Raw genomic sequence first — 27,201 nt, 5'->3', positions numbered from 1 at the left:
GCTCTCTGCTCAGCAGGGAGCCTGCTTCCTCCTCTCTCTCTGCCTGCCTCTCTGCCTGCTTGTGATCTCTCTCTCTCTCTGTCAAATAATGAAATAAAAATCTTTGAAAGAAAAAAAAAAAATGAGAGATTTAAAGGTGTTTGCCCTGTCTTTTGAACTAGGTATTTTGGGTCTGGGAACAAGTACAGAAAAGACACGACTGACAAAAAACTAGATGGAAGCAGGCCTTGCCTTCAGTCACAGCAAAACTGAGTCTCTCACCAAAAGTGCTGTGGTTTTTGGCCTTAATGTTGAACTATCTGGCTATGTCTGGCTGTGGGGGGCTGGGGAGTGTGTGACATCATGGCCCACTAGCTTCTGGAGACACTTGGAATCAGCTGGGATGTGGAATCCCAGAAGTTCTGCGCTGGCGTGTTTATAGTCTTGTCTTTGGTGTCCGGGTAAACGCCACGCTGTACCAGGTCATGTTGTCTGTGTGTAACCCATTTTTATTCTTACAGTTTTCTTCTCTTTTTGCTGCCAGCTGCCAGTGAAGTAGGGGTGTCTCTGTTGATAAAGAACAGATACAGAAGTTTGCATCCAAACCTGAATAACCATTTTTAACTTGAAACACTTTTCCTAGGAGTTGATGCACCAGAATCCTTCCCTTATTTGGTGCCCTGCTTAAATCTGAAGTTCGTATGAGGTTGCCAGAGCTCTCTGTATGCTGATTATTTGCTTTTTGGTACCCACAGCACAGTGGTTTGTGAAACCTTCTTTGTGACCACATCTTTCTTAAACTGAAGCTTTGTTCTCCTTTGGGTTCTTAGATTAGTTCTTGCTCCTCCCTTTCCTGAGAGATTCAGGGGTTTTCCTGTATTGTGGTAGGTAGGTAGGCAGGAGGGTATGTTTTCAGGTATTTTTTTCTGGATTATACACAGTCCTTGATGATGGTGTGTGAATGTACATACTCTTTGACTCTTGAAGAACTCTTTCGCTATTAACCAGGCAGTTTGTGGATTTAGAAAAAATGTTAGTGTTTATTTTACTGGTTCTATTACTGCTATTTCACTTATGGAAAGCAAGGTTTTACTCACTTTTCTATCTTCCTATTGGCATTATCCTAGGGTACATTTGTTAAGTACTTCCACTGATTTGCAAGATATGATATGAACTGGAAGTATCTACTTCTCTTAATCTGTAAGACTTCTCAGTTGGTTTGAACTAGTGGTCTCTCAGTGAATGATAACTGAAACCATTGGCCGGTTTTTGCTTGGGGTTGCTTTAGCTTTTGGCCTTTATAAACATCCTCAGTAGCTGTCTTGGTTCTGCCAAAAAGATTCCCTTCTTTAAAGGTGAAAGATTAAGAGCTCAGACTCTGGAGCCAGGCTGCCTGGGTTAACCTTGGACAAGTCACTTAACTTCTCTGTTGCTCCATTTTCTCATCTGTAATATAGAAATTATAGTATTACTGAACTCACAGGATTGTTGTAAGGTTAAATGAGTTAACAGACAAGGTGCTTTGAATAGTGCCTTACACACAGGTTTCTCTAGAAGTTTAGACTTTTATTATTAAGTTGCTTGGGTGTGTCATACTTGTTTTGTTCAGGTGGAAAAACTTGAATTCTTATTATCTGAATTGTGTTTGAGTAGCCTGGGGTACTTTTATCTCCTAAAGCACAGAGCCAGCTTGGTAAATTCAACCTGTCCTCAGTGGGGGCTGTCCCCAAGCTTCCAAAAGGTACAACTCAGTAAGGTGTTAGGTCACACTCCCCCGCACTGTGTAGATTGTAAGTTGGGTAGAAGAGAGTAGAATACTGGATAAGTTCTCCAGTTCTTTGTTCTCATTGGCTGAGCCTTGTTTGTGCTTCAGAGTATGTCCTTTGCTCCTACTGTATGTCAAGCCAGAAATTGTAAACATATGGGTATTATAATCTTTAGAACCTACTTTCTTCCATCCATCCATCCCTCCATCTACCACTCTATCACTGTTGATGATTCCTGTGTCCTGGGTTATAGAAATGAAACATTAACTAAAGTACATCACAGTCTAGAGCTGTGGTGACCGGTGTGGTAACCATATTGGCTATTTACATTAATTAAAATGAAATACAATTAAAAATTTAGTTCCTCAGTCACACTGGCCACCTTTCAAATACCACATGTGGCTGGTGGCTGCTTTATTGGTCTGTGAAGATAAGGAACGTTTCTGTCACCATGGGTAAAGTTCTAGGGACAGAGCTAGTCTAAAGACAGATGTGTATATGTAGGACGCACTATGATACACAGTATCAGAAAGGTATATGAAGTATTCTCTAAGCCTGCAGAATATGGTATCAGGCTCAGCCTGGGGGTAGAGAGGGTTGGGAAAGCAAGGAAAAGTAGGACTTTATTAGATTTAGAAAGGCATGGCAGGAGAAGGAACATGGTGAATTTTAGGCACCATGAGTAATTCTTTGTTACTGAAGTATATAGGCCATATCAGCAAGGGTGGGGAAAGGAGGAGCAGCCGAAGGCTAGACTAGAAAGGCCATTTGCTCACCAAGTATTTATTGGTTACCTCCTATGAGCCCACTGTTGTGAACAAAATATAACAAGGTCCTTGCTGTCATGGTGTGTGTATATGTGTTTGTGTAAAAATTGGTGATAAATGCTATCAAAACAGGGTAAACTGCAGTAGTGGTTCTCAAACCTGTGACCAGAAACCTGGGGAGCTTTTAAAAATCCCAGTGCTCAGGTCTCACCCCCAGGGGTCACACCCTGCAGATTAAATCAGTGTTTGGGAATGGAGGCCAGGCATCTGTATTTTAAAAAGATTTGTATACCATCCCATTGTGCTATAAAGTTTAGGAACCCTTGGACTGGAACATAAAACTGGCAGGATGCTTGGCACATTCAAGGGATAGGAGGCTACAGGGGTAGAGAGTGAGTATTGGATAGACCTTTTATAGCTTATAGTAAGGACTTTGGCTTTTTCCCCCCCTTTTTTAAGGTTTTATTCATGTATTTATTTATTTTTAAAGAGATTATTTATTTATTTGACAGACAGAGATCACAAATAGGCAGAGACAGAGAGGGGGAAGCAGGCTCCCCGCTGACCAGAGACCCCGATGTGGAGCTCAGTCCCAGGACCCTGGGATCATGACCTGAGCCAAAAGCAGAGGCTTTAACCTACTGAGCCACCCAGGCACCACTAAAGATTTTACTTTTAAGTAATTTCTATGCCTATCTAACTTGGTGCTTGAACTCAGACCCCTGAGATCGAGAGTTAGATGCTCCACCAGTTGAGCCAGCCTGATGCCCTGGATTTTATCTTTTGTTTTGATGTTAACTGTGGTCTCTTTTTGTTCAGTCTCTTGGGCCAGAATGTAGCAGTGGGAACTGCTGTTACTCAGGATCAGAGTGCTTAATTCCTGATAGAACTCTGTCTGTCTTGGAATACCTTTGTCTGGGTTTTGTCAAATTATCCTCCAAAAAAGAAATAGATTTAAATTCTCATAAATAGTGATGAGTATGTTACTTCCTACAGATTACTAGTAATACTGCACTGTTTTTCTTGAGGGTTTTGTGTGTAGCACCTGGATATTCTATTTAACCACTATAAAATCTGTGTGTTCTATATGTTCTTCAGTCACTTATCGAATATGTACTAAGTACCAACCACCATGCTAGGTAGGACGTTTAAAATTATTGAAAGGAAATAAGAATATCCAAAGTATCTCTAAAAATGAAATCACTGTTTCATTTGGTTTGGGACTTTTTCTAAAGACTCATACTTGGTTCTGGGTCACTGCTGGTCTCTGTAGATGGAGTTATTTAGAACTAGAACCTCTGGGAATTAGGGACAGGGATCATGATTGTCTGAGTGTAGAATGACTGTATCTTCCCTCTCTTCTCTGTCTTCATTGCCATTGGGTGATTACAGTAGCTGCTGCTTCTTCTTCTTTTTTTTTTTTTTTTAAGACTTTATCTGTTTATTTGACATAGAGAGATCTCAAGTAGGCAGAGAGGCAGGCAGAGAGAGAGGCGAAAGCAGGCTTCCTCCCGAGCAGAGAGCCCGATGCGGGGCATGATCCCAGGACCCCGAGATCATGACCTGAGCCAAAGGGAGAGGCTTAACCCACTGAGCCACCCAACAGCCCCATACAGTAGCTTCTTAATTGGTCTCCTGGCCTCCACACATTTGACCCTGACCAACTCCCCCCGTACCCAAAAACAACTCTTTAATTTCTAAACAGTAGTTAGAATGTCCTTTCAAAAATGGAGATTTGCTCATGTCACTTCCCTGTTCAGCATTTCTCAGTAGTTTGATTAAGATCAAACTTTTTAACTAAAGAGTACAACTTGACTCACCTGTTTCTCCAGCCTCCCTCTTGGAGAATCACTCACCTGCTTATGCCAGTCTACCACATAACACTTTTGGGACCACCACACATTCTGTTCATTTACTTGTGACACATAGGCAATACCCTCTGCCTGATCCAAATCCAACTATTTACTCAGCCTTCAGGTTTCAACTCAAGGATCTCTTCCTCTGAGATCCTCTAATGCCCCTGCAGTGGAATAGAGCATCCTGTATGTCTCTAATTACGGTACTTTATTATGACGTCACCCGTAGAGCAAGGATCATCTCTGCCTTTGTTCTTGGTTCACTCAGTGTCCTGTATGTAAAAGGTGGACAGTTAGTTTTTGCTGAGTGAACAAATGACTTCAGCACCCTCACACTCCGTCGACCCACTCATTTATAGGATGGGTTTGAGCTTGTGTATGTGCTTTTGGAGAACTGTTTTCTGGTTACCCACCTGATCACCACGTGGGAGCTTCAGCCATTTCCTCTTCTCTCTCACTTTGTGCAGTGCAGACATAGGGTGTCCCAGCTCACATACTTTTCAGGTGGATGGGCATGAGAGTTCCCAGGCGCTGTGAGAGATGAGTCAGAAGGAAGAGTCATTCAGAAAGTAGCCCAGTCAGAGCAACAGTGCTGCCCTTTGGCTGAACTTTCTCTCTTTCTCTGTATACCTTGAGATGTCAGGCTGGTGGCACTTCTGAACTGGTTGTTACAGATTGTCAGACCACAGCATATGGATTCATAAACCTTAATCTGGCACTTTCCCTCGATTACGGATGTTTTGGGTAGTGTCCAGGGGCCCTCTGGCCTAAGTAAAAACTTTATTGGTTTTGAGTATGTTCTGTTTCTACTTGGTCACTTAGCCCCATAATGGCATTGAAGGTGGAAACCTGGAGAGCCCCGTTTATATTTCTTTGTAGCCTTCGGGGCTTTTGAGTTCAAAAGCTTTGAGAACAGCACTCTTTCAGCATTTGGTGGGTTTTTTGTTTGTTTGTTTGTTTTGTTTTGTTTTTTGGTGCTATCATAGAAAAGGATGGTGCTTAATCAAAAGCTGACAAGAAAAGTTAGCTTTAGTTAGAATCATACTTTTGTAGGCTTTTTAGAATTGGAAGGAATGCTGTGGATGGGTGATTCCCCTCCTCCTCATTACCCTTCTTTTTTTTTTTTTTTTTAAAGATTTTATTTATTTAACACATCACAAGTAGGCAGAGAGGGAGGGAGAGAGAGAGAGGGGGAAGCAGGCTCCCTGCTGAGCAGAGAGCCCAATGTGGGGCTAGATCCCAGGACCCTGAGATCATGACCTGAGCTGAAGGCAGAAGCTTAACCCACTGAGCCACCCAGCCACCCCTACCCTTCTTTACCTGTCAGCTTGTGAGAGTCATTGCTGTTTCCAGTAGATGTGTATGGTAGCCCTGAAGTGTTGTGCAGGTAGAAAAATTTTTTAGACCCTAGTGTTATAAATCTAGCCAAGAGATCAGCAAACTTTTTGTGTAAAGGGCCAGAGAGTAAATATTTTAGGCTTTTGGGACACACATTCTACTGAGGCTACTCACCTTGCCTTTGTAGGGGTAGCCACAAACAAGATGTAAAGAAATGAGGGTGGCTGTGTTTCAATAGAATTTTATTTGTGGATGCTGGAATTTACATTCCATACAATTTCTCTGTGTCATGAAATATTCTTTTTGAGTTTTTTCCAGCCATTAAAACAATGTAAAAAACAGGGGTGCCTGTGTGGCTCAGTGGGTTAAGTGTTTGACCTTTGGCTTGGGTCATGATCTCAGGGTTCTAGGATCAAGTCCTGCATTGGGTTCACTGCTCAGCGGAGAGTCTGCTTCTCCTCCTCCTTCCCACTTGTGCTCTCTCTCACTGTTTCTGTCTCTCTCAAATAAATAAATAAAATATTAATAAAAACAAACATTCTTATCTCCTGGGCCATATAGAAATAGGTGGCATGCTACCTATTGACCCTTGGGCTGTAGTTTGCTGACCCCTGATCTAGCTCAGTGGTTCCTAAATCTGATTGTCTTTCAGAATTACCTGGAGACCTTTTGAAAATGCTGATTTGCAGTCACCTTCCCCCACCCTGAAGATTCTGGTCCTGTAGGACAGGGGAACCTGTTTTTTTACAGGTCTTTTTTTTTTTTTTTTAAAGATTTTTTATTTATTTGTTAGAGAGAGAGATACAGAGTGCAAGCACAGGCAGACAGAGTGGCAGGCTAGAGGCAGAGGGGGGAGCAGGCTCCCTGCCTAGCAAGGAGCCCGATGCGGGACTCGATCCCAGAACGCTGGGATCATGACCTGAGCCGAAGGCAGCCGCTTAACCAACTGAGCCACCCAGGCGTCCCTTTTTTACAGGTCTTATTGTGATGCATACACACTCAGGGTTATAGAATTACCAATATTGATCTCACTCACCCTTCTCATTTTATAGTTGAAGAAATAGGTTTAGAAAGTCGATGTGACTTCTGTTAGTGATATAGTAAATAAATGGCACAATCAGAATTTGAACCCAGGTCTTTAATTCTAAGACCAATAGTCTTTGTTCATATCATTCTGTACTCATCCCTTTGCTCAGTAAACAACAAGCAATAAATGCAGGATAGTCACTCAGGGTTCCTGATTTTCCTTTTTTTTTTTTTAATGAAAAGGAAAGTTTATTGAGCCCCTGGGGCCTTGAGGTTCTGGCAGGAGGCCTCCGTGTGGGCAAAGGAGGAGCCTTATTTGACCTTCTTGGGGCACTGGTTGTTGGTGAGGCCACATTTCTTACTGCAGATGACAATACGGGGGTGCAAGTGAGCAGAACACTCAGGGCAGATGATCTTGTCACAGTTGGGTTTCTGGGCCAGCTGGTGGAGGGAAGGCTGGGTGATGCCAGATCGAAGGTGAAGCACCAAGTACAGTATGCACAATATCTCTGGATATTGTGGTCTGAGAGTGTGGCCATTGTCCAGCTATATGTCTGCAAAAATGAGATGCTGCTGGTCATGCGTGATGCCCTTCTCGTCTTGGATTTTGGCTTGGATTTTTGACATTTTCAGTGTTGTCACTGGGCTTGGCCTCGAGGGTGATGGTCTTTGCCACTAGGGTTTTCACAAAGATCTGCATCTCTGCATCTGTCACAAGACTGCTGCCACCAAACCGCTCCGCCACCTCATTGAAGAGATAGAGCAGGGTTCCTTCTTTTCCTCAGACCTAGTGCTAGTTTCCCTCCTGAGAGCCAGCTGGGTACTCTAAGTTCTGCTGTCCCTCTGCTTGTTGGCTAGGTTTTCTGGACCTGACTGCTCATTTGACATTTAGCCTAATTTCCCTCCGGGCTGTTGGCTTTAAAGAGAGATAAGAAAGTAATAGCATATAAATGGCTTTAACATAAAAGGTTGTAGAGGCAGCACTAACCTGCAGTGTGAGGATGAGAGCTGTTGTTTCAAGGGGTGCATTTCTTGGAAGAGGTGGTTTTAAGAGGCACGTTTTACACTTGAGTTCACATGGCTCAGATCCAGCTCTCTAAGTAGGACATCTCTACATGGAACTTGGGCTTAATTAGAACTAATTGAGCTGTCATTTTGCCCAGAACAGTTCAGGGGTGGAGAAACTAAAGGTGAGAAGTAATCATTGTCCCTACTCTACCTCAACCTTGGTTTGGTCCAAGTAAGAAATGGAAGGATTGATTTTGATTTGCTCTGTCTTCCTATGAGGCATTTGAGTCATACTACTTGGCTTGCCTATACTTCTTTCTTTCTTTCTTTCTTTTTTAAAGATTTTATTTATTTATTTGACAGACAGAGATCACAAGTAGACAGAGAGGCGGGCAGAGAGAGAGGAAGGGGAAGCAAGCTCCCTGCTGAGCAGAGAGCTGGATGTGGGGCTCAATCCTAGGACCCTGAGATCGTGACCTGAGTGAAGACAGAGACTTTAACCCACTGAGCCACCAAGGCACCCGTGTACTTCTTTCTTTATGTGTATCCTGGAAGGAGGAATACTGAATGTCTAATGAATAATCTTATTTATTTATTTATTTATTTATTTATTTGAGACAGAGAGCACACATGCACTCACACACAAGCAGGGGTGAGGGGAGGCAGAGAGAGAAGCTGACTCCTTGTTGTGGCTAGAGCCTGATGCGGGGCTGTATCCTAGGACCCCAAGATCAGGACTTGAGCCAAAGGCAGACTAACCGACTGAGCCACCCGGGCGCCTCCAACCATGAATAATTTTTACCTTTACTAGAATGATTGTTCCTATACTAACTTACTGATAGGTTTCCACATTTGTGTACCAGGACTCCCTTCTTCACTTTCTTTATAATCTCCTTAGATCTTGGATTCTCCAAAAACTTCCCTTGTCGAGGGATAATAAAATAAGGGAAATAGAGTGGCCCCTGACACCTTCCTAGCCAACAGGCCTTGTCTTAGAATTTGGAGCATAAATGGGGAGTTGGTAAGTTGGGATATTATTTGTCTTTTGTTCTTAGACTGCAAGTTCTTTAGCAGTGGGGACCCTGTCTTGTCGGTTTGTTCTTGATTGTGCCTGGGATGGGAGGAGCACAGGGATGAAAGTGTTCAGCATCACCTCTGTGCTCACATTTACCTGCACCCTGTGAGCTCAGTGCTTTAGGGAGATGGCAAATGGGCTTTAATTGCATGCTCTGAAAGTCCTGAACATTTGCTAACAGGTACCATTGGAATTTGGGTTTCCACCTATGTTGGCTCCTATATAAGAGGATAGAGCCCTCCCTTTTAAAACATTATGAGGTTTTGGGGCATCGGGAAGGCTCAGTTGGTTAAGCGCCTACCTTCGGCTCAGGTCATGATCCCAGGGTCCTGGGATTGAGCCTCGAATCAGGCACCCTGCTCAGCAGAGAACCTGCTTCTCCCTCTCCCTCTGCCTGCTGCTCTGCCTACGTGTGGTCTCTCTCCATCTCTCTAATAAATAAGTAGAATCTTAAAAAAAAATTACTTAGTTTTTTTGTTTAGTTTAGTTTTGTTTTAAATACTTGGCATATCTATAGAGGTGTTCCAGATGGATAAATTAAGAGAATGATAATTTATGCTGTCCACAATACTGTGAAAATTCACATTGAAATTTCATTTATTTATTTATTTTAAATATTTTATTTATTTATTTGACAGAGAGAGATCACAAGCAGGCAGAGAGGCAGGCGGTGGTAGGGGGAAGCAGGCTCCCTGCTGAGCAGAGAGCCCAGTATAGGGCTTGATCCTAGGACCCTGAGATCATGACCTGAGCCGAAGGCAGAGGCTTAATCCACTGAGCCACCCAGGCGCCCCTGATTCACTTCTCAGAAATTCAGTTTTCCAGGGCGCCTGGGTGGCTCAGTGGGTTAAAGCCTCTGCCTTCGACTCAGGTCATGATCCCAGGGTCCTGGGATCGAGTCCCACATCGGACTCTCTGCTCAGCGGGGAGCTTGCTTCCCTCTCTTTCCCTCTGCCTGTCTCTCTGCCTACTTGCGATCTCTGTCTTTCAAATAAATAAAATCTTAAAAAAAAATTAAAAAAAAAAAAAAGAAATTCAGTTTTCCATACAGCTATTCAAAAGTAAGAGCAACTGTTGAGGAATTGAAATTGGGTATATTTTAGAATTCTTACCTCCTGTATTGTATTGCTGCCTCTGAACAGCTTCTCTTTCCTTCCTTGCTCCATAGTTCACAAAGCATTTAGGCAGTTCTGAGTGACAGTTACCAGGGCTTCCATAAAACCTTTATTCCTCAAAATGTTCTAATTTGTATTATTTCATTTTATTCTTTCAGCTCTGAGGTAGGTGGTATCAATGGTGGAAATTCTCTTTTATAGTTGAGGAATAGCCCAAACCATTTCACTCATAATTCTGAAGTTAATGGCAGGACAGACTTTATTGTGAGGGTCCAGAGACCTACCCACCCGGCCACTGCCATTAATGTCTCTTTGGGTCATTGCTTTTAGATGGTTTATAAAAGACTCAGGAGTCCATAGTGAGTTGATTTTGGACTTGAACTAAAGAGACAAGAGCCCCTTAATAATTCTAATGTTGCCTATCAGGGTATACCCAAGAAGCATTTTTAAATATTTTTGGTGAACAGTGTGTAAATATGTGAGGAAGATTCGGAGGCAGATAGTCTCACATTCAGAGTAACATTTCCTTCAGTACTTGAGTGAGACCATCTGAGTGTATTGTTGTTGTTGTTTTTAAAGATTTTATTTATTTATTTGACAGTGAGAGAGAGATCACAAGTAGGCAGAGAGGCAGGCACAGAGAGAGGGGGAAGCAGGCTCCCTGCTGAGCAGAGAGCCCATCTGAGTGTATTGTTAACCAAAAGTCGCCAAAACAAGGTGATGTGTTGGAGAGGGAGGAGGTTCAGACTAAGATTTTTGTACTGTGGACTTGGTATCCAAAGTTTTGTTTTCCAAAAGTTAGGCTGGAGTATTACATACAGTGTTGCTTAGGCCCGTTTGATCAATGTGTAACAAATCTGTTTCCTCAATATAACATGCCTTACCTCTCTCTATAATGCATCTGCATTTTTAGCTTTTTTCTGACTTGAGTATTGACGATAAAGAGAAACTATATTTAGGGTGACAGAGACTTTCAGACTAAAAATAAAACAGTGGTTCTCATTAACCAAGGTCAGGGAGAATGTGTGTACAGTTTGAAAAAGTTCCCTAAGATTCCCTTCACTCTCACTAGTTGAAAATGCATTGAAATCTACTTTCTGCTAAATACAGTTGAAGTATGATAATGACAAGTATTAACTGAGGTAGTTCCATGGGCTTCATCTACCATTCTAAGGGAAGGGTATTTGGGAAGTATAGGTAGAACCACAGTATTTTTTTTTTTAAGATTTTTATTTTTATTTTTTTATTTTTTTTAAAGATTTTATTTATTTATTTGACAGACAGAGATCACAAGTAGGCAGAGAGGCAGGCAGAGAGAGAGGAGGAAGCAGGCTTCCTGCTGAGCAGAGAGCCTGATGCAGGGCTCGATCCCAGGACCCTGGGATCCTGACCTGAGCCGAACGCAGAGGCTTTAACCCACTGAGCCACCCAGGTGCCCCTACCACAGTAATTTTAAAAAAGATTTTATTTATATATTTAGAGAAGAGAGAGAGAGCTTGAGTGGGGTGACGGGGTGTGGGGGGACAGAGGAAGAGGGAAAGAAAGAATCTCCAGCTGACTCCATGCTGAGCACAGAGCCTGATGCAGGACTCGATCTGATGACGCTGAGATCATGCATGACCTGAGCTGAAATCAAGAGTCTGACACCCAGCCAGCTGAGCCACCCAGGCACCTGGATAGAACCACAGTATTAAAAAAGCTTCTTGGTGCCCTTAATTTTTTTTTTTTTTTAAAGATTTTATTTATTTATTTGACAGAGAGAGATCACAAGTAGGCAGAGAGGCAGGCAGAGAGAGAGAGAGGAGGAAGCAGGCTCCCTGCTGAGCAGAGAGCCCGATGCGGGACTCGATCCCAGGACCCTGAGATCATGACCTGAGCCGAAGGCAGCGGCTTAACCCACTGAGCCACCCAGGCGCCCTTTGGTGCCCTTAATTTTAATCCAGGAGGTATTATAGGTCATAACAGTATGAGTTTCCTTCCTCATGAGAAAACTTAAAAGTAAAACTGAAGTGCTTTTTAGTTACTCTTATTTCCTCATCATTCCTTCCTTTATGAATAATCTCATCAGTTATCTTCCTGTGATACTTGCCGTACAAAAGAAGAAACACTTTTTTGGAACCACAAGACCTGAGTTCAGGGTCTAACTCTGCCATTTGCTGGTTTAAGTTGCTTAAATTTCTGAGCTGCCTTAGGACTTGGGGAATGTTAATTGGCTTGAATGAAGTGAGTTGGTATCATTCTGTGCCTACCTGTTATATAAATGTAACCAGCATTCCTCCTGGTTATGGGTGAGTTAACTAGTTCATGATTGATAGCTGTGGGAAAGGGATAATTAAGCTAAAATAGGAATAGAGAGAGAATATATACGTTTTTTTTTAAAAAGATTTATTTATTTATTTGTTAGACAGAGAGAGATCACAAGTAGGCAGAGAGGCAGGCAGAGAGAGAGAGAGGAGGAAGCAGGCTCCCTGCTGAGCAGAGAGCCCGATGCGGGACTCGATCCTAGGACCCTGAGATCATGACCTGAGCCAAAGGCAGCGGCTAAACCCACTGAGCCACCCAGGCGCCCCGAATATATACGTTTTTACCTTTTAAAAAAATTTTTACTTTTTACATTTTTACCTTTTTATTTTGAAATAATTTTATATCTGTAGAAAAGTTATAATAATCATCCAAGGAATTCTGTATATCCTTTACTCAGATTCTTCAGTTAACATTTTATTGCTTGCTTTATCATTCATTGGGAGAGAATGTTTAGCTAACAGCCGTAAACAGTGTTTACAACATGTAAGCATGTTTTTACTTGCCTTATGCCATGCACCAATCCATTAACATACAGGTACTATTATCTCCGTTGTGTAGAACGAAAACCTAAGGAGGTTAGATCAGTTGCCTGAGATTCCACGATAGGTAAGTTGCAGAGGTTTGATAGGAAAGTCCATGTTTTACACCACCTTCCTCTGCTAGTGGATCTGGAGACTTGCATTCTAGCGCAGTTTTTGCCGCTAACAGTAATATGGTCATTGGAAATTTATTTCACAGCAGTTCCTTTATTTTCTAGCAGTTTCCCTTCTTTTCATGGAACCCAGCTTTCCTGGCCCTGACTTGCCTCACTGTAGAGACAGGTTACCATCAATGAAGTATCTTGAGCTTTTTAGGTATATAAATCAATGCTTGATCTAGTATTGCTGATTAAATATAATTTGTTTATTTATTTATTTATTTTTTTAAAGATTTTATTTATTTATTTATTTGACAGAGAGAGAGATCACAAGTAGGCGGAGAGTCAGGCAGAGAGAGAGAGAGAGAGAAGCAGGCTCCCGCTGAGCAAAGAGCCCGATGCGGGGCTCGATCCCAGGACCCTGAGATCATGACCTGAGCCGAAGGCAGCGGCTTAATCCACTGAGCCACCCAGGCGCCCCATATAATTTGTTTAAACAAAAATAAAAACTAAAGTTTGTATGCAGAGTTTGTTGTTGAAGTTATGGTGAGTTGTGAGTACACTCCTTTACCCACACCTAGCTTACATATGAAATAGATGGAACTGCTGTAATTTGATCGATGTTCTCTTTTGCAAGAGCGATAAACCAGCAGAGTTTTTCTTACTGGGCAAAGGATCCAGAGGTGCTGGACTATTCCTTGCTCTGAGCACCCTCCTGAGATGAAGATTCTTTACTCTTCTTTCTGTTTGACTACTGGGCCCTGAGCATTTTGATTCTAGGAGATTGGGCAATATGACAACAGGTTTGGTCTTTAGATTATCTCCATTTTCTTTGAGTTGAATCCACCCCCACCCCCAACCCTTGGTTTGATCAGTCATTTCTCCCCTTGGTGTTGATAGAAGTAGATTTTGTGGAACCTTGAACTGAAAATTGTGAATTTAGTAGTTTGTGGGCCATATGTGGCTGGCAAATGTGTGTTTTTGGCTTGCCTAAAGTCTTAACTTTTCCCATTAGTAGCCAACATTTAAAAAAGCCGGAGGTTTTCATATAAAAACCTAGCTTTTAGCTTTTCTTTAAAAGGGGGAAAAATGAGGGGCACCTGGGTGGCTCAGTGGGTTAAAGCCTCTGCTTTAGGCTCAGGTCATGATCTCAGGGTCCTGGGACCGAGCCCCGCATCGGGCTCTCTGCTCAGCAGGGAGCCTGCTTCCTCCTTTCTCTCTGCCTGCCTCTCTGCCTGCTTGTGATCTCTCTCTGTCAAATAAATAAAATCTTAAAAAAAAAAAATTAAAGGGGGAAAAATGAAAGGAAAGAGATGATGATCCTGGGCCTACAAAGAACAGAACTGGAGTGGAACAGCCATCAAGTGCTACTGTCCCCAGTAACCTATTTTGTACCTGGCCCCTGTATACACTGTAATTTTCAGCTTTAGATCTAGAACTTGAATTTTTGTTTTAAAACCTGGAGGGGAAAAAAAAAAAGGAGAAAAAAAAAAAACCCTGGAGAAGTACAATTTGATGGGTTAGTGTTGAGTTACCCTATCCATGGTTACAGAGTCCTGCTTTCTTGGGTAGGTAGAAAAATAGCTTATAAATAAGATTAGGGACTTACAGAATCAGAGTATTTTCCCTATCCTTGTCATTGTTTCATTTCCATTTTTGTGGGGCAGAATGACTCCTAGATCTGAGAACGCCAGTGATCAACACTGTATTCCCTGCACATGGGCGCCACTGCCAGCAGAGGGTGCTATCCACTCACCAAGCCTGCTGTCATGTTGGCTCCGCTGATCGGCAGCTGTTGGGCATGTGCCCTGGGTCTGTGTGAGACTTTGGGCATGTTCATTTGGTTCCCATCCCTAGTGCCCACCCCTTAGACCCTGGCCAGGTTATTGTGTCACTAGGGACTGTGTTCAGTAACAGGAAACTGGGGAAAGTTTAATTGTTTTCTCCTCTCTCTTTTTCCCATGCAGCTGAACAAAAGGTTCATCCTCAGTTTTCTCCATGCCCATGGGAAGCTGTTTACCCGGATTGGGTAAGTGTGCAGGATGTTTATTTTATTTTCCTACATTACAAGTCATTTTGGAATTTAATATTGTTAGCAACTAGACTGTGTTTGTAACTGAGGGCACAGGGTGTGAATTCTTAGAGGCCTCCACCTTCTCTTCACTCATTCTGCTCATGAAGTTTGGGAACTATTATTCTGCATCCATCTGTCTCTTCTTTCTCTATATTCATTAAAGCCCCCTATTAAACATCCAACCCCCACCTCTAATCCCACTGATTTCTCTTTCCTCTGCCTTGCAGCTCAACCTCTAGTGAGCTCCTTAAGGAAAATCATACTCGATCCCTGGGTACAGCTACCAGGGGTCCTCCTTGGGGAGAATGCTGTCCATTAATTTTCCCTTTAAAGAGAAGAGTAACATTTTCTTTCCTCTCACATTTTCTCATCCTTCTGAACCATACCCTTTTCTTCTCTGCTCAGGTTCCTGCACCATATTGCTGATCTCTGTAAATGCTAAGACTTCTCTTTGGTTTCCCCATCCACCGTGGATTTACATAAAAATCTCAGGGAGGATGGTGTGTGCAAAACCCTGTTACTTCATCCATTAAATCCCTGGAAATAGATCATGTCTTGAGTATTCCTTTCGTGGATCAGAGATTTTCCTCACTGTATAAAACCAGTGATCCTAAAGCCTGATGACTATACCGGCCTAGGGGTGTGCTGAATGCCTCCATAGTGTAGGAGATGAGTAAGTGGCAGCATGCTCTTTCATGGGTCTTCATCTGCGTCTTCATATTTTCTGAGTTGGAGGTTTTATTACGAACTACCCTTTGAGTTATATCTTGGATTATAGATCCCCCAATATTGTCAGTGTTTACTTCACTTTCTGCTGTAACCTTCTGAGTTTATCTGTAATGCTTTAGAAGTTTTCCTTAGTGGGAGAAGCAGAAAGGCTTTGTCTTGCTTCAAGAAACACTGTTAAAAAAAATCATGGTGAATTAGAAAGTGTGCTTGTTACATACTCATTTGTCATCAGCCTGGACAAGAGTGACAGTGATGGCTGGCACAAGGATAGTCTTGATTTTGAAATCACTTGGGAAACTTGGAGTGGTGCCAACAGATGCATCTCTATTGGGAGAACTAAGTGTAAAGCAATTCACTTGGGAAAAGGAAATCAGGAGTGTCAGTAGTTCCTGTCCTCCCCCATCCCCTCTCCCCATAGGCTCTACCCTGGCAGGAGTTTTTGCTCAACACTGTTGTATTCCTAGTGCCTAGCATATAGTAGGTACTCAGTAAATATTTGTTGTATGAGTAAATAAGTCATTATAAGAAATGGACAGATTGTAAAAGACTGGAGAGAAGGATCTAGTATTGTAGTAGGTTGTAGTAGACCCAGGCCAATCACTGGTGAGTCATGTAAAGCTCTAGCTACAAGGTGGGCAAAATGTTATGATCAAGGTCATTTTATGAAATAACGTATCACAGCAGGAAATACTACTAGGTTGCACTTAAAATAGGAACTATGGCTCCTCTTCTCTTTATTATCCTTTTTCTCGTTTAAAAATCTTTCTTACTACCTTATTACCTTTCCACTCTGTATTTCTCTACTTTTTTCCCCCTTTCCTGTGTTCATTAAATTTTCATGTACTGTGGTGTTCCAAGTCAGTATTTCTCAACCTTTGTACTGTTGATATTTTGAACCTTATAATTCTTTATTGTTGGAGGCTGTCCTGTGCGTTGTAGGTTTAACAGCATCACAGGATTCTCCCCACTACGTGCCAGTGCTATCTGTGCCTCTCTCCACCAGTCATGACAATTACAGATGTCACCAGACAATGCCAAATGTTCCCGGGGGGACGGAATTGCTCCTGGCTGGTACCACTGTTCTTTTAGAAATGTAGAGAGCTAAAGAAGTTCTAAATCTTGGTCTAGAATATAGGAATATTTAAGATATATTTTTGTTAGGTCTAAGTGTTTGGTAGAATCTTAATTTTGTTCCCTCTAAAAAATCCTCATAGTTACAAATATTTTGGAGGAACTTTGCAAAAGAACCACAATAATGATTAAAAAGTTAGAAAATTATTTCTGAGAGAAAAATTTAATCTCAACAAAATTAAAGTTAGAGGCACCTGGCTGGCTTAGTTGGTGGAGCATGTGACTCTTCATCTCAGAGTTGTGAGTTCTAGCCCCACATTGGGTGTAGAGATTGCTTAAAAATAAAATCTTAAAAAAAAAAGCACACACAGAAAGTTAAGGTAAAAAAAAAAAGTCTATTTAGAGATAGCTGTGGGGTAACCATTGTTTAAATACAAAAGAGTCATAACCAGATAGTTTTGATTTCTATGGGATGACAGTAAGAGAAATATAGGCTTATGTTGCTGCTGAAGAGGTTTGGGTTAGGTGTAAGAAAATTTCACAGAGGGAAGATGTTTGGGAATTTTCTTCTCTGGAAGTCTTTGAAAAAGAATAGATTATCTCATTTGTCAGAGGTGGTTTGCTATGGTCCAGATTATTTTTCAGGATGTCTTCCATTCCTGCATACAACATATTCTCTTGGCAAAAAAATAAGGCTAGTCTACTTTCACCTTCATAAGAAATGAGTTACAGTTGTGTTCACATAAGGAAAATATATGTAAATTCTAGGCACTCCAGCCCCTTGATGAGTATTCTTGTGTTCTCCTGAAAGTAAAAGAATTGAGCCCCATGTTTATTCTGGAAGGCAGAAACAGCAGTAACTTCTATTGGGGGGGGGAAGAAGCATAGTAGTCTGTAAGACTAGAAAAGGAGTGAGCCCAAGCCACACACAACAACATGGACTGTTGCCTAATTACCAAGAAGATGTGAAATGTGGGAGGCGTTGAAAACGAATTAAGAGTGAGGAGATTGTAATGGGGAGCAGCTGAAGACACATCCACTGTCCCGCCTGCCTTTTGAGAAAAGCCCCGGGTTGCTTTTGCTCTCTGGGTCTGTGTCTTCTCTGTGCCAGGTGTTCCAAATCTCATCTGTATCTGCTTGAATGCCTACTGTGTGCAACACAAGTCTCCCTCCTCTGTGTGCAGGGAAAAAGATGTTCAGAACATTAGGTGGAATCAGGTGCCAAAAAGTTTTGTTTTCACCACTGACTAATTACAAGAGCTTGAGAAGGAACAAGTCAAAGCCTCAGTTTCCTTATCAGCAGTTTAAATAGATGATGTCCAAGGTCCATTCTAGTTCTTATGTTGTGTAGCATCATGGTTTTATTTCTCTCATCTCTATCCTGTCACATGGTTTAGTTCTGTTTGTTTTTGTTTTGCTACTGGATTGCTCCTGTCTTGTTCAGTTTTCCTAAAAATTAAGAAGTTGAAAAAAGTTAGGAAGCCTGATTCTTTTCTGCAGAGAATGTCATCTAGCCCAGCTGTGTTCCTCAGCATCTGAGAGGTTGGGTGCTGTCCCGTTAGTCACTGTCTGAGTCACTCCCTGTGTAGGTCCCAGCGTTGTCTGAAAGACCGATTTCTTGAAACTGCCATTCAAATGAGACAAGGTGTCTCTAGAGATCACTTTGGAAAACAGTCACTTAAGTCTGCAAAACACTTATCCTGAAAATGATTGTATTTTCTGCAGTTTTTAAGGATAGGGACCAAATCCTCTCAGGTCTCAGGCTCAGGAAGAGGATTCAGGCAGGGATCCCGTATGGCTCCTGACAGACACTTTCTCTCCTGGTGAGAGGCTGATCAGACCTGCGCCCGGACTCCACTGAGAGAGGTTGGGAAGTCGGCAGACTAGAGACTTTTGATTTGTGACAAATAGCATAATTTTGCTTCCCATTATTGCCTTGGTTAAAGTTACCGCTTTAGTTTTTACTTGCTTGCTTAGTCACGCTATTTGCACAGCTTCAAGGTCTCTTGGAATTCAAAGACTGATGTATTTATCTTGGTCTTTGAATTGTGAAAAATGCAATGTTTATGTCTTGATTTATTTTTAAAATTATAAATGTTTTATATACAAAAGCCCGACGTATTTGTTGTAGGGAAAAATCTATTAACTGCATACAGTGCTCCTTGTAAAATATTAAGAAAACCCAGTAAAGAAGAAGTAAAAAATTGCCCATCTTCTCACTGTCCAGAGATAACTCTCCACCCTTAATACTTGGTGTATATTTTTATCTTTTTATCTATACATATCACACATTAATTTTTTTACAAATGTGCGTAACAAGGGATATTAAACTATTTTAAAAGTGTTTTCATTCAATATATATTGAACTTCCCCCACATGATTAAAAATCTAATACAACTTTTAAAAAATGGAATTCGAGCACTGGGTGTTTTGTATTGTGATCTAACTGATGAATCACTAAATTCTACCTCTGAATCTAATAATATGCTATATGTTAAGTTGAATTTAAATAAAAATTAAAAAGAAATAGAATTCAGTTATATGGATGTGCCATCTTAATGATCTGCTATTGTTAGGCATTTTAGGCTGTTTCCAATTTTTTGCTGTTATAAATTACCATCTTTTTATGCTTTCTCTCCTCTGCTGCTACTGCTATTGCTGTGTTGTGTTTTTTTAAAAAATAATTTTATAAAACTGTAAACATAAGCTGTGCATTGTATTTATCTCCATTTCAGTATAGTTTTTATCCTATAATATTGGGTGGAGCAAAAAGAAGGATGTAAAAATACTTACAGGTAGTTTGAGGCTCAAATCAGCATTTTAGTAAGAAAACTGAGAAGCAGAAACCCCATTATTGAACCTTGAGGAAGGATCTTTCATCTCCATGTCCCTCATTTATTGCTTAACAAAGCTACTTTAGTCTGAGTGGATTCACCTTCCCTCATATCTCAGAATTGAAGTTATTTTAAACTAAATCCTTAAGTATTTGATTTTTTTCTTTTGTTATAGTCATGTTGAACTAGTTGAAAGGCAAAGGGAGGATCTTTTTTTTTTTTTAACTTAAAAAAAAAAAAAAAAGTGTGAACATTTGACCTGGTCCTCATTTGAGACTTCAGTCTGACCTAGGGAATTAATGGATCTGTTTCAATTCCCATCCCAGGGAAGAGGCTTCCTCAGACACAGCTTCGAAGCAGGACTGTCCCACATGACACCTCTGTCATGTCGTTCTGTGCTGGCTCTCTGCTGCCTTTCAACACGGAGACACATGGCTCTGAAACTTGCCCATTGTGGCTGCTTTTCAAGCAGAGTGAACACTGCTATTCTCGTAATGAGAAGTGCTAGTCCCCCTCCCCACCTCCAACCAGAAAGAGTGCTGCACAGTGTCAAGATTTAAAATGAAACCTTTGTTATAGCCCATGGGGAAAAATGGATCCATTCCAGCCCCAAACATATCACTCTCTGCCATTCCAAACCTACCAAGAGTTTTAATGGTTCTGAAACTTTTGGAAGGAAAAATAAGGTTCTTTTTTTTCCCCCTTGTTTTTTGGAAGGGGGGGCACTTGAAATGGCACGCTGGGGAAAAAAGCAAATACATGGCATGTTTTATGCCAATGAAAATGAGGACAGCTCAGCAGAGGAGGGAGCTGGGAGTATAAACTGTAATTGACCCATAGCTGTGGCATGACTCCTGGGTACTAGAAGGTCAGTAATAGGAGTTGCCATCCAGGGGCAAGGAATGAAGATTGCTAAAATGCCAGAAAGCTCTGGAGTTTTTTTTTCCTAATATGAGGATGGTACTACTCAGTGGTAAAAGGGCCAAGGTTCAGGTGAAACCAGAAGCACCTTTCTCTAGGACTTGAAACTGTTTTGTATCTTTTGAGAAGGATTCCCTTCCTTGTGGCTTTCCAGAAGCTATTTATTAATCCAGCCTGGAGCTGTTCCTCACCCCACCCCCCACCCCCCAGTGTACCACAAGGAATTTGTTTGTTTGTGGGGAGGGGGGTAGAGGATGGATAAAAGATACTTTGCTGACCATGAATTGTTCGGTGTGGCTCTAAGGCCCATGTGCCTGGTTTCTCTCTCTAGCACCAAGTTTGAATTTGCTTTTTATTTTCTGAGGACTAGAGCTGTGGTTTGTTCATGTTGCCAAAGGAGCTCCAGGCATGCACCACTGTTTGGGATTCAGTGGCCACATTTGGCAAGCAGTGGTTTGAATGACCTCTCTTTAGGAGCCCTAGGTCACTGGCTGGATTTCTACCTCCCTACATTATAGGCTTTTCCTGTATTGGGAGTGGCAGTTGGCCAGGGCGTTAGATTTCCACTGGCCTGAAAACATACAGACCCTGATGAGCAGAGGCTTGTGAGAGGGAGGAGGACAGCAACACAGGAAAGACTGAAACAGATCATTTTTGGGGGGGGGGGGGGGGTTGGCGCTTGGTTTAGGGTTTCTTTGAGGGGAAGTCTGGGATCCCTAGGTGGAGCAATTAGTGCGATAGTAACCAAAAGACAGCAGCAGAACTATGTCTGGTTTCCTGAAGCAAAGTCTTGAGTGAAGACTCTCTAGATTCATGAACCTCTTTTCTTTTCTTTTTTTTTTTTTTTTTTTTTAAAGATTTTATTTATTTATTTGACAGACAAAGATCACAAGTAGACAAAGAGGCAGGCAGGCTTCCTGCTGAGCAGAGAGCCCAATGCGGGGCCCAGTCCCAGGACCCTGAGATCATGACCTGAGCCGAAGGCAGCGGCTTAACCCACTGAGCCACCCAGGCACGCCTCATGAACCTCTTTTTATGGAACACAGTTTTTCATACCAGAGAGTATGGGGGATATGTAAGTTGTAGAGCTTTAAGGAAATTTGTTCACTGTTCACAAAAATTGAGTGTTTCAGAGAGAAACTTTGATTTCAGCTTGAATCCAGTGGTTGCCAGAGGTTAGGAAACAGCATACCAAAGCCTCATAACTCATAGTAATGTATCCAGAGGTTGAGTTGTTTCCATCTCTGATCCCTGATCAGTTGTTTCTCTTAAACGTGGTCATAACCTTAGAATACCAGGAAGGTTTGTGAAAGAAAACATCCTAGACATTAGTGGTCTGCTTTCAGAGAGACACGGGGTGGGTGGTGAGAGTTTGCATGCATACATGCGTGTGCACCCCAACTGCTCTTGGGCACATGCCTGCCTGAATGAGCTGGCTCTATTTGCAGGATGGAGACATTCCCGGTGGTGGCTGAGAAGGTCCTCAAGGAGTTCCAGGTGCTGCTGCAGCACAGCCCCCCTCCTATTGGAAGTACCCGGATGCTGCAGCTTATGACCATCAACATGTTTGCTGTACACAACTCTCAGCTGAAAGGTAAGGAATGACTAGCGTCTTTCGCTACATAGATAAGTCTGAATCTAGCTTCTTTCATATGCTGCCACACATTCCCCCTGATATGCGCGCGCACACACACACACACACACACACACTTCCCTATCATTGCCTCTCAGATTTTTAATTTACTCTCTGAAATCTGTATGACTCTCTAGTGCTTGGGTGGGATGAAAGGAGGGAATCATGGGTATAGAGCTTAATGTGCAAACCCAGAAATGCTGTTGCACATCTGGCCATGCTAAAGGCAGCAGCAAGGCCTTTTGGAGGCTACAGACCCAGAGCCTCTCCCAGGGGAGAGGCATTGCTGAAATGTTTCATTGCAGAGACCATACGCTTGGCAGGGTTTGGGAATAGCTGTTTCTGGACTCATGTACCCTGTTTGTTCACTATGGAAAAGTGTAGTTCCCTATGGCCTATCCCTTGTGGGAGCCTGCCAGGGAGTACGAACAGTGAATTGATGAGCTTTGGTGACTCAAGCTGGAAGCACAAAAATCACCAGGCCTAGAATTTGGCCATTATACTGATGTGCATTCTGAAATGCTTTTCTGAATACTGGGGTTTTTTGACGTGGGGGGTAGGGAGGGAGGGGCTGATTGGCAAGATTTTCAAATGTTCTGATGACCAGGTCACTGTTGCAGGATGTTACCAGGATCCCTTCCCTCCCCCTCCACCCCACTTTGGTAAGGATGATGTGGTTTGACTTGATGGAAATATGGGGGTGACATTGTTTTGCATGTTTATTTGGTCCACGTTGCCAAAGAATCGTTTCAGAGCATTGACAAGAGAGTGTTTGGTCTCAGGGCTGGAAGGTTATTATCTGAAATGCCAAGAAGTGGAAATTGTCCGGTGCAGATTCTGTTGTAAAACAGACCTTGTCTTTCTGGACAGAGTGTTGCTAGTTCTCTTGTTGCATCTTTTCTTAGTGCTTTCTCACTCTGAAGTTGATTTACTTCCCTTCCCATTTGTACTTGGGGGTTATGCCTCAGCTTGCTGGTCTTGGGGGTGGTGGGTTTCTCCCTTGATGAGTGTGTATGCTACACTTTCCCTTGAAAACTTGGTTCCTGGGGCACTTGAGTGGCCCAGATGGTTAGGTGTCTGCCTTCGGCTCAGAGCCCCACATCGGGCTCCCTGCTCAGCGGGGAGTCTGCTTTTCCCTCTGCCTCTGTGCGCTTTCTTTCTCTCTCTCAAATAAATAAAATCTTAAAAAAAAAAAAGGGAAGGAAAGAAAACTTGGCTCCACCTGGGACTTTCTCTGCAAGGTCCTCTGCTCATCCACCTGGGTTTTCAATCATATCTGATTTTCTTCTCTGTGCTGCCTCCTACAGCACTGAGAATTCCCAAGCAGAAGTTGAGATGCAGAGGCTTAGGTGCCTTTTTGAGCTTGGCTAATTATTCCTGAGAACACCTCTGAGGAAACATGTCATCTTGAGAGGCAATGGTGGTTTCCAGGAAGGAGGAAATAAAGTTTGTGAAGTGCTGGCATGGAGGGCCATGAAGTCCTAAGGGGAGGGAGATTGATCCCTTCACCATTACTCTGCTGGTTCTCCTACCAGGTGGGAAGCTCACCCGCCTTGGGAGATGGGGCCTCCTGCGCTGCCCTCCTATTTATTTTCCTGCCTACCTCTAACAGCAAAATGGGGTTCAGTGAGTTGCCCATCACAGAACTGCAGCCTCTGCTGAGGTATCATTCTAGCCTCAAGTGACCTGTGGTCACAGAAGGTGTGAATGTAGAGGACCTGTGGCTCTTGCCTGCGAAGCATCTGTAGTCAGCAGCTTCGGCTCCATAGAAAGGAATACCTGGGCCTTTTCATAGGCCACCAGTGAGTCCTTTTCTTGTAGCTGCTGTTAAGTAAAGGTTAAGAAAATCTGGGTGAAAGGAAGGTGAGGTGGTGAGAGCAGAGAAAGAAGAAAATAGGTGATTCTCCCATTTGAGGCCAAGGTTCTTTTTCTGGGAGTCTTCTCCATCATGGTTGGTTATAATGAAGACTGCTCGCCAAGAAGGACGTGTCAGAGCCTGGGCTTGAGATTGCTCATTTCTGGCCTTGTCCTGATGCTCACCTCCAGGAGGCAGCTGGGGCCAAGGGGAGTCTGAGCTGAGGTGGTCAGAAGCTCCAAGGATATTTCAGGGAAAAACAGCCTGGGCCACAGGATATAACACTCAAGTAGGTCAGAGAGCTCTGCGGACGTGCTGCCAAGTACCCGGTGTGCAGTTGAGGCGGCCGTCCAGACCCCACTGTGTGGGCTGCCATTGGGAGAGGGGTGAGCAGAGCACTCAGCGGGGCTGGTTGGTGGGAAGATGCACTTTTCCATTTCCCAGCACATGAGTCATCTTCTCTGGGCCCCTGCGCTGTGCTTGCACGGACAGTGGCAAGAAGGGGGTGTTGTGGCTGAGTAGCAGCATCTGTGCCGGGGGTGGAGAGAGAAGGGGGTTGGGGAAAGGGTAAAGATTTAAATCCTTCACTAATCAGCAGCAGTTTGAATCACATTTTTATGAGTAAGGAAGTGATAAATCAGCCCTGAGTGTTCAGCCCCCAAGTCCTGTCAGCTGGTACCCTTCTGAAGACTTCTCTCCAGGCCATTCTGCTTGCTGTCAGAGTTGCCACCCAGTCACAGAACCCTGGCTGGCTGAAACCGGGAAGCGAGGGCCTGATGCTGCCTGGCCCTCCCAGGTGCTTGGGGTCTTGGTGATTTGGCAGTTACTACAAGTTACAGAACATCTGGACCATCATTTTTCTTTCCATTCTTTCTTGGACATGTCCTTCTGGGTGGGTGTTTGCATATGTCAGTTCCTGGACTCTGTGGAGAAGGAACATTCCAGCCTGAGGCAGAGGTGATCTGTGGCCCCCAAGGCAGTTGGGATCTTTTCAGGCTGTGCCTGGGCCTTCCTTGTAGATGTGGTACCCAAGGAGTATGATTTGAAGAGCAACAGGGACGTCCTTACTAAAAAGTATGTTGTTTGTTGATGCCTCTGATTCATTTTTTGTTTGTATTCAGTGCTACCCTTGTATAACTGTCCTCTTTTCAAAATATCAATCGTTCAGGAATAGAAATGATACTAACACTTTAGCGTGATTTTTAAATGTGCTTTCCTTGTGATAAAGAGAGATGTAGAACTGTTTAAAAGCTACATCTCACAAGTAAAAATGGAGTAAAAAAAAGTAAAATAAAAAAACCTCAGCTAGTGGTGAGTAAAAGGCATCATTTCCCTTTTCCCAGATTATAGTTTTCCCTGGAGCTCAGGAAGACAGAGGATGGGACAGATTTCCCCCTTTCACACAGGGGGAAATAAATGGAGTTCTCCTACATCATTTAACAAACTAAACTTTCAGATCTCTGCAGTGATCTCAAAACCTATGAATTGAGGACTGTTCGTGGGAGAGACTTCTATCTATCTCCTCCTCTCATGGGCCCTTTGTAAAAATTCTACTTCAGTGGAACTGTAGAGCCTACTGAAGTTGTTGGGGACGGATAAATTTGAGAGATGTTTGGAGGGGTACTTAGCAATAAGTCTGTACTGAATGCATGGATGAAGAAGGCCACAGTTCCAGGCAAGCCAGCGCTCATTGAACAGTGTGTTCCTTACCTGGCCTGTGTCCAAAATTGTCCTTTGGCGACTGATGGGTGGTGGTGAGATAGGTGGTTCCCAGAGTGATGTCAAAATTGGTAATCTCTCTGCAGCATTCCTGAGCTGGAAGGGAGAAATGGGGCCTTCTCCACGTGCCTAAGCATTTAACACTTCAGTGGCCGTCTGATGGGCTGACATGATGTTGGAGGGTGAACTGTTGATCTAAACCATAAACACTCCCAAGAATTTTAATTTTTTGAAAATTCTGTAATTTAAGGAAATAGACTCTAGTTTCTTGAAGAGGAATAATTGAAGCAACATTTGTGGTAGGGCATCACTGAAACCCATTGCATCCCCCATCTGTGCCCAATTTGCTCCAATCTGGCCTCCCCCGCCCCCCCCTTTCTCTCTCCCTCTTGCTCTCTCTCTTTTTAAAAAAATATGTTTTATAATTCCTGGAATCAAAACCATCTCAGGCACACACTGTTTTATTTTACTGTATTATTGGATTATACTTCCTATAAATCATTGGATGTTATTCATTGGCCACCACTGGAATAACTTCCCTTTTCTGTGCCCTGGCCCCCTCTTTTTCCTCCTCCTTTTCCTCCTCTACCAGTTCATAGGCTAGGCCTCCATTTTAGCCTTGCAAGAAAAGCCCAGGTGGCAGCAAGAGGGCACCCAAGAGACACTTACTTGTCTTGTGTGCCGTTTGTGCACCCTGCTTTTAGGGAACATTTTGGGGCTGGGATTGAGGTCGGGCTGGATGGGCATTCCTTCCATTATCAGTTACTCTTGCTCTTAGGGTTTGTTAGTAACCCTGAATTGCAGGAGGCAGAGGGAGTGCGCCATGTGTGTCTCCAAAGGGATTAGAGGATCACAGCTGTCTACATGGGACCAGTAGTGGGATGCTGGGATGCTTGAGATGGAGACCTCATACCTTCACACTGCTGTTGTGTATGCTGGTTGACTCTGGTTGAGAAGTCTGAATCACAACCAGAGTTCTTTGTTTTCCAGCTACAACCACCTCACAGACCTTGAGTATAGCAATCTGCTTCTCTGTGGCATTTCACTTCTGAGTCTCTTACCAAAGCAAAATGTATGGAGTGCCTAATCCTCTGCTTGTCAGAACAGTTGTACAGGAAATCCACCTTTCATAAGGGGTTAGGCTTGAGTTGAGCTGTATAAACTGTCCCTCTCATTCCTCCTTCTCTATATCTAGTGGCAGAAGCCCTTGGGCTTTTCTCCTAAAGGATCCATGCATGGGTAGATTTCTCCAGATAATCAGCACTTCCTGACCTTCATTTTCAGAAAGACTCAGTTTAGAGTAAATTAGCAAAGAAAGAGCCAGCTTGGCCAAAAAGTTTTGTGAGAAATGGATTCAAAGGTCAGAAGAGTCTAGGCTTTAGAAGGCAGGCCAGAGGAGGATGCATCCTTCAGCTATGCCCTCTATCCCTCTGGGGGAGATATAACTATCAGCAGGTTGCTTAGCACAGACTTCTTCCCTCAGAAGTCCCTGGA

The 27,201-nt window shown here is 42.9% G+C and overlaps 1 protein-coding gene and 1 pseudogene across 2 annotated transcripts in view; one reads left to right on the top strand and one right to left on the bottom strand.

The window, feature by feature from the left end:
- SMG6 (SMG6 nonsense mediated mRNA decay factor) overlaps window positions 1–27,201 on the top strand; it is a 249,835-nt gene that overhangs the window by 39,644 nt on the left and 182,990 nt on the right. For both annotated transcript variants that reach the window (XM_059150396.1, XM_059150397.1), the window contains exons 9-10: window positions 14,839–14,900; window positions 21,949–22,094. In XM_059150396.1, coding sequence (XP_059006379.1) covers window positions 14,839–14,900; window positions 21,949–22,094 — 208 coding nt within the window. The remainder of the gene's footprint in view (window positions 1–14,838; window positions 14,901–21,948; window positions 22,095–27,201) is intronic.
- On the bottom strand, window positions 7,045–7,435 carry LOC131817048 (ubiquitin-ribosomal protein eL40 fusion protein-like; annotated as a pseudogene).

Source organism: Mustela lutreola, chromosome 15 (assembly GCF_030435805.1).
Source record: "Mustela lutreola isolate mMusLut2 chromosome 15, mMusLut2.pri, whole genome shotgun sequence".
Classification (NCBI taxonomy): domain Eukaryota; kingdom Metazoa; phylum Chordata; class Mammalia; order Carnivora; family Mustelidae; genus Mustela; species Mustela lutreola.
Note: the sequence above shows the minus strand (reverse complement) of the source record. Positions and strands in the feature narration are given on the sequence as shown.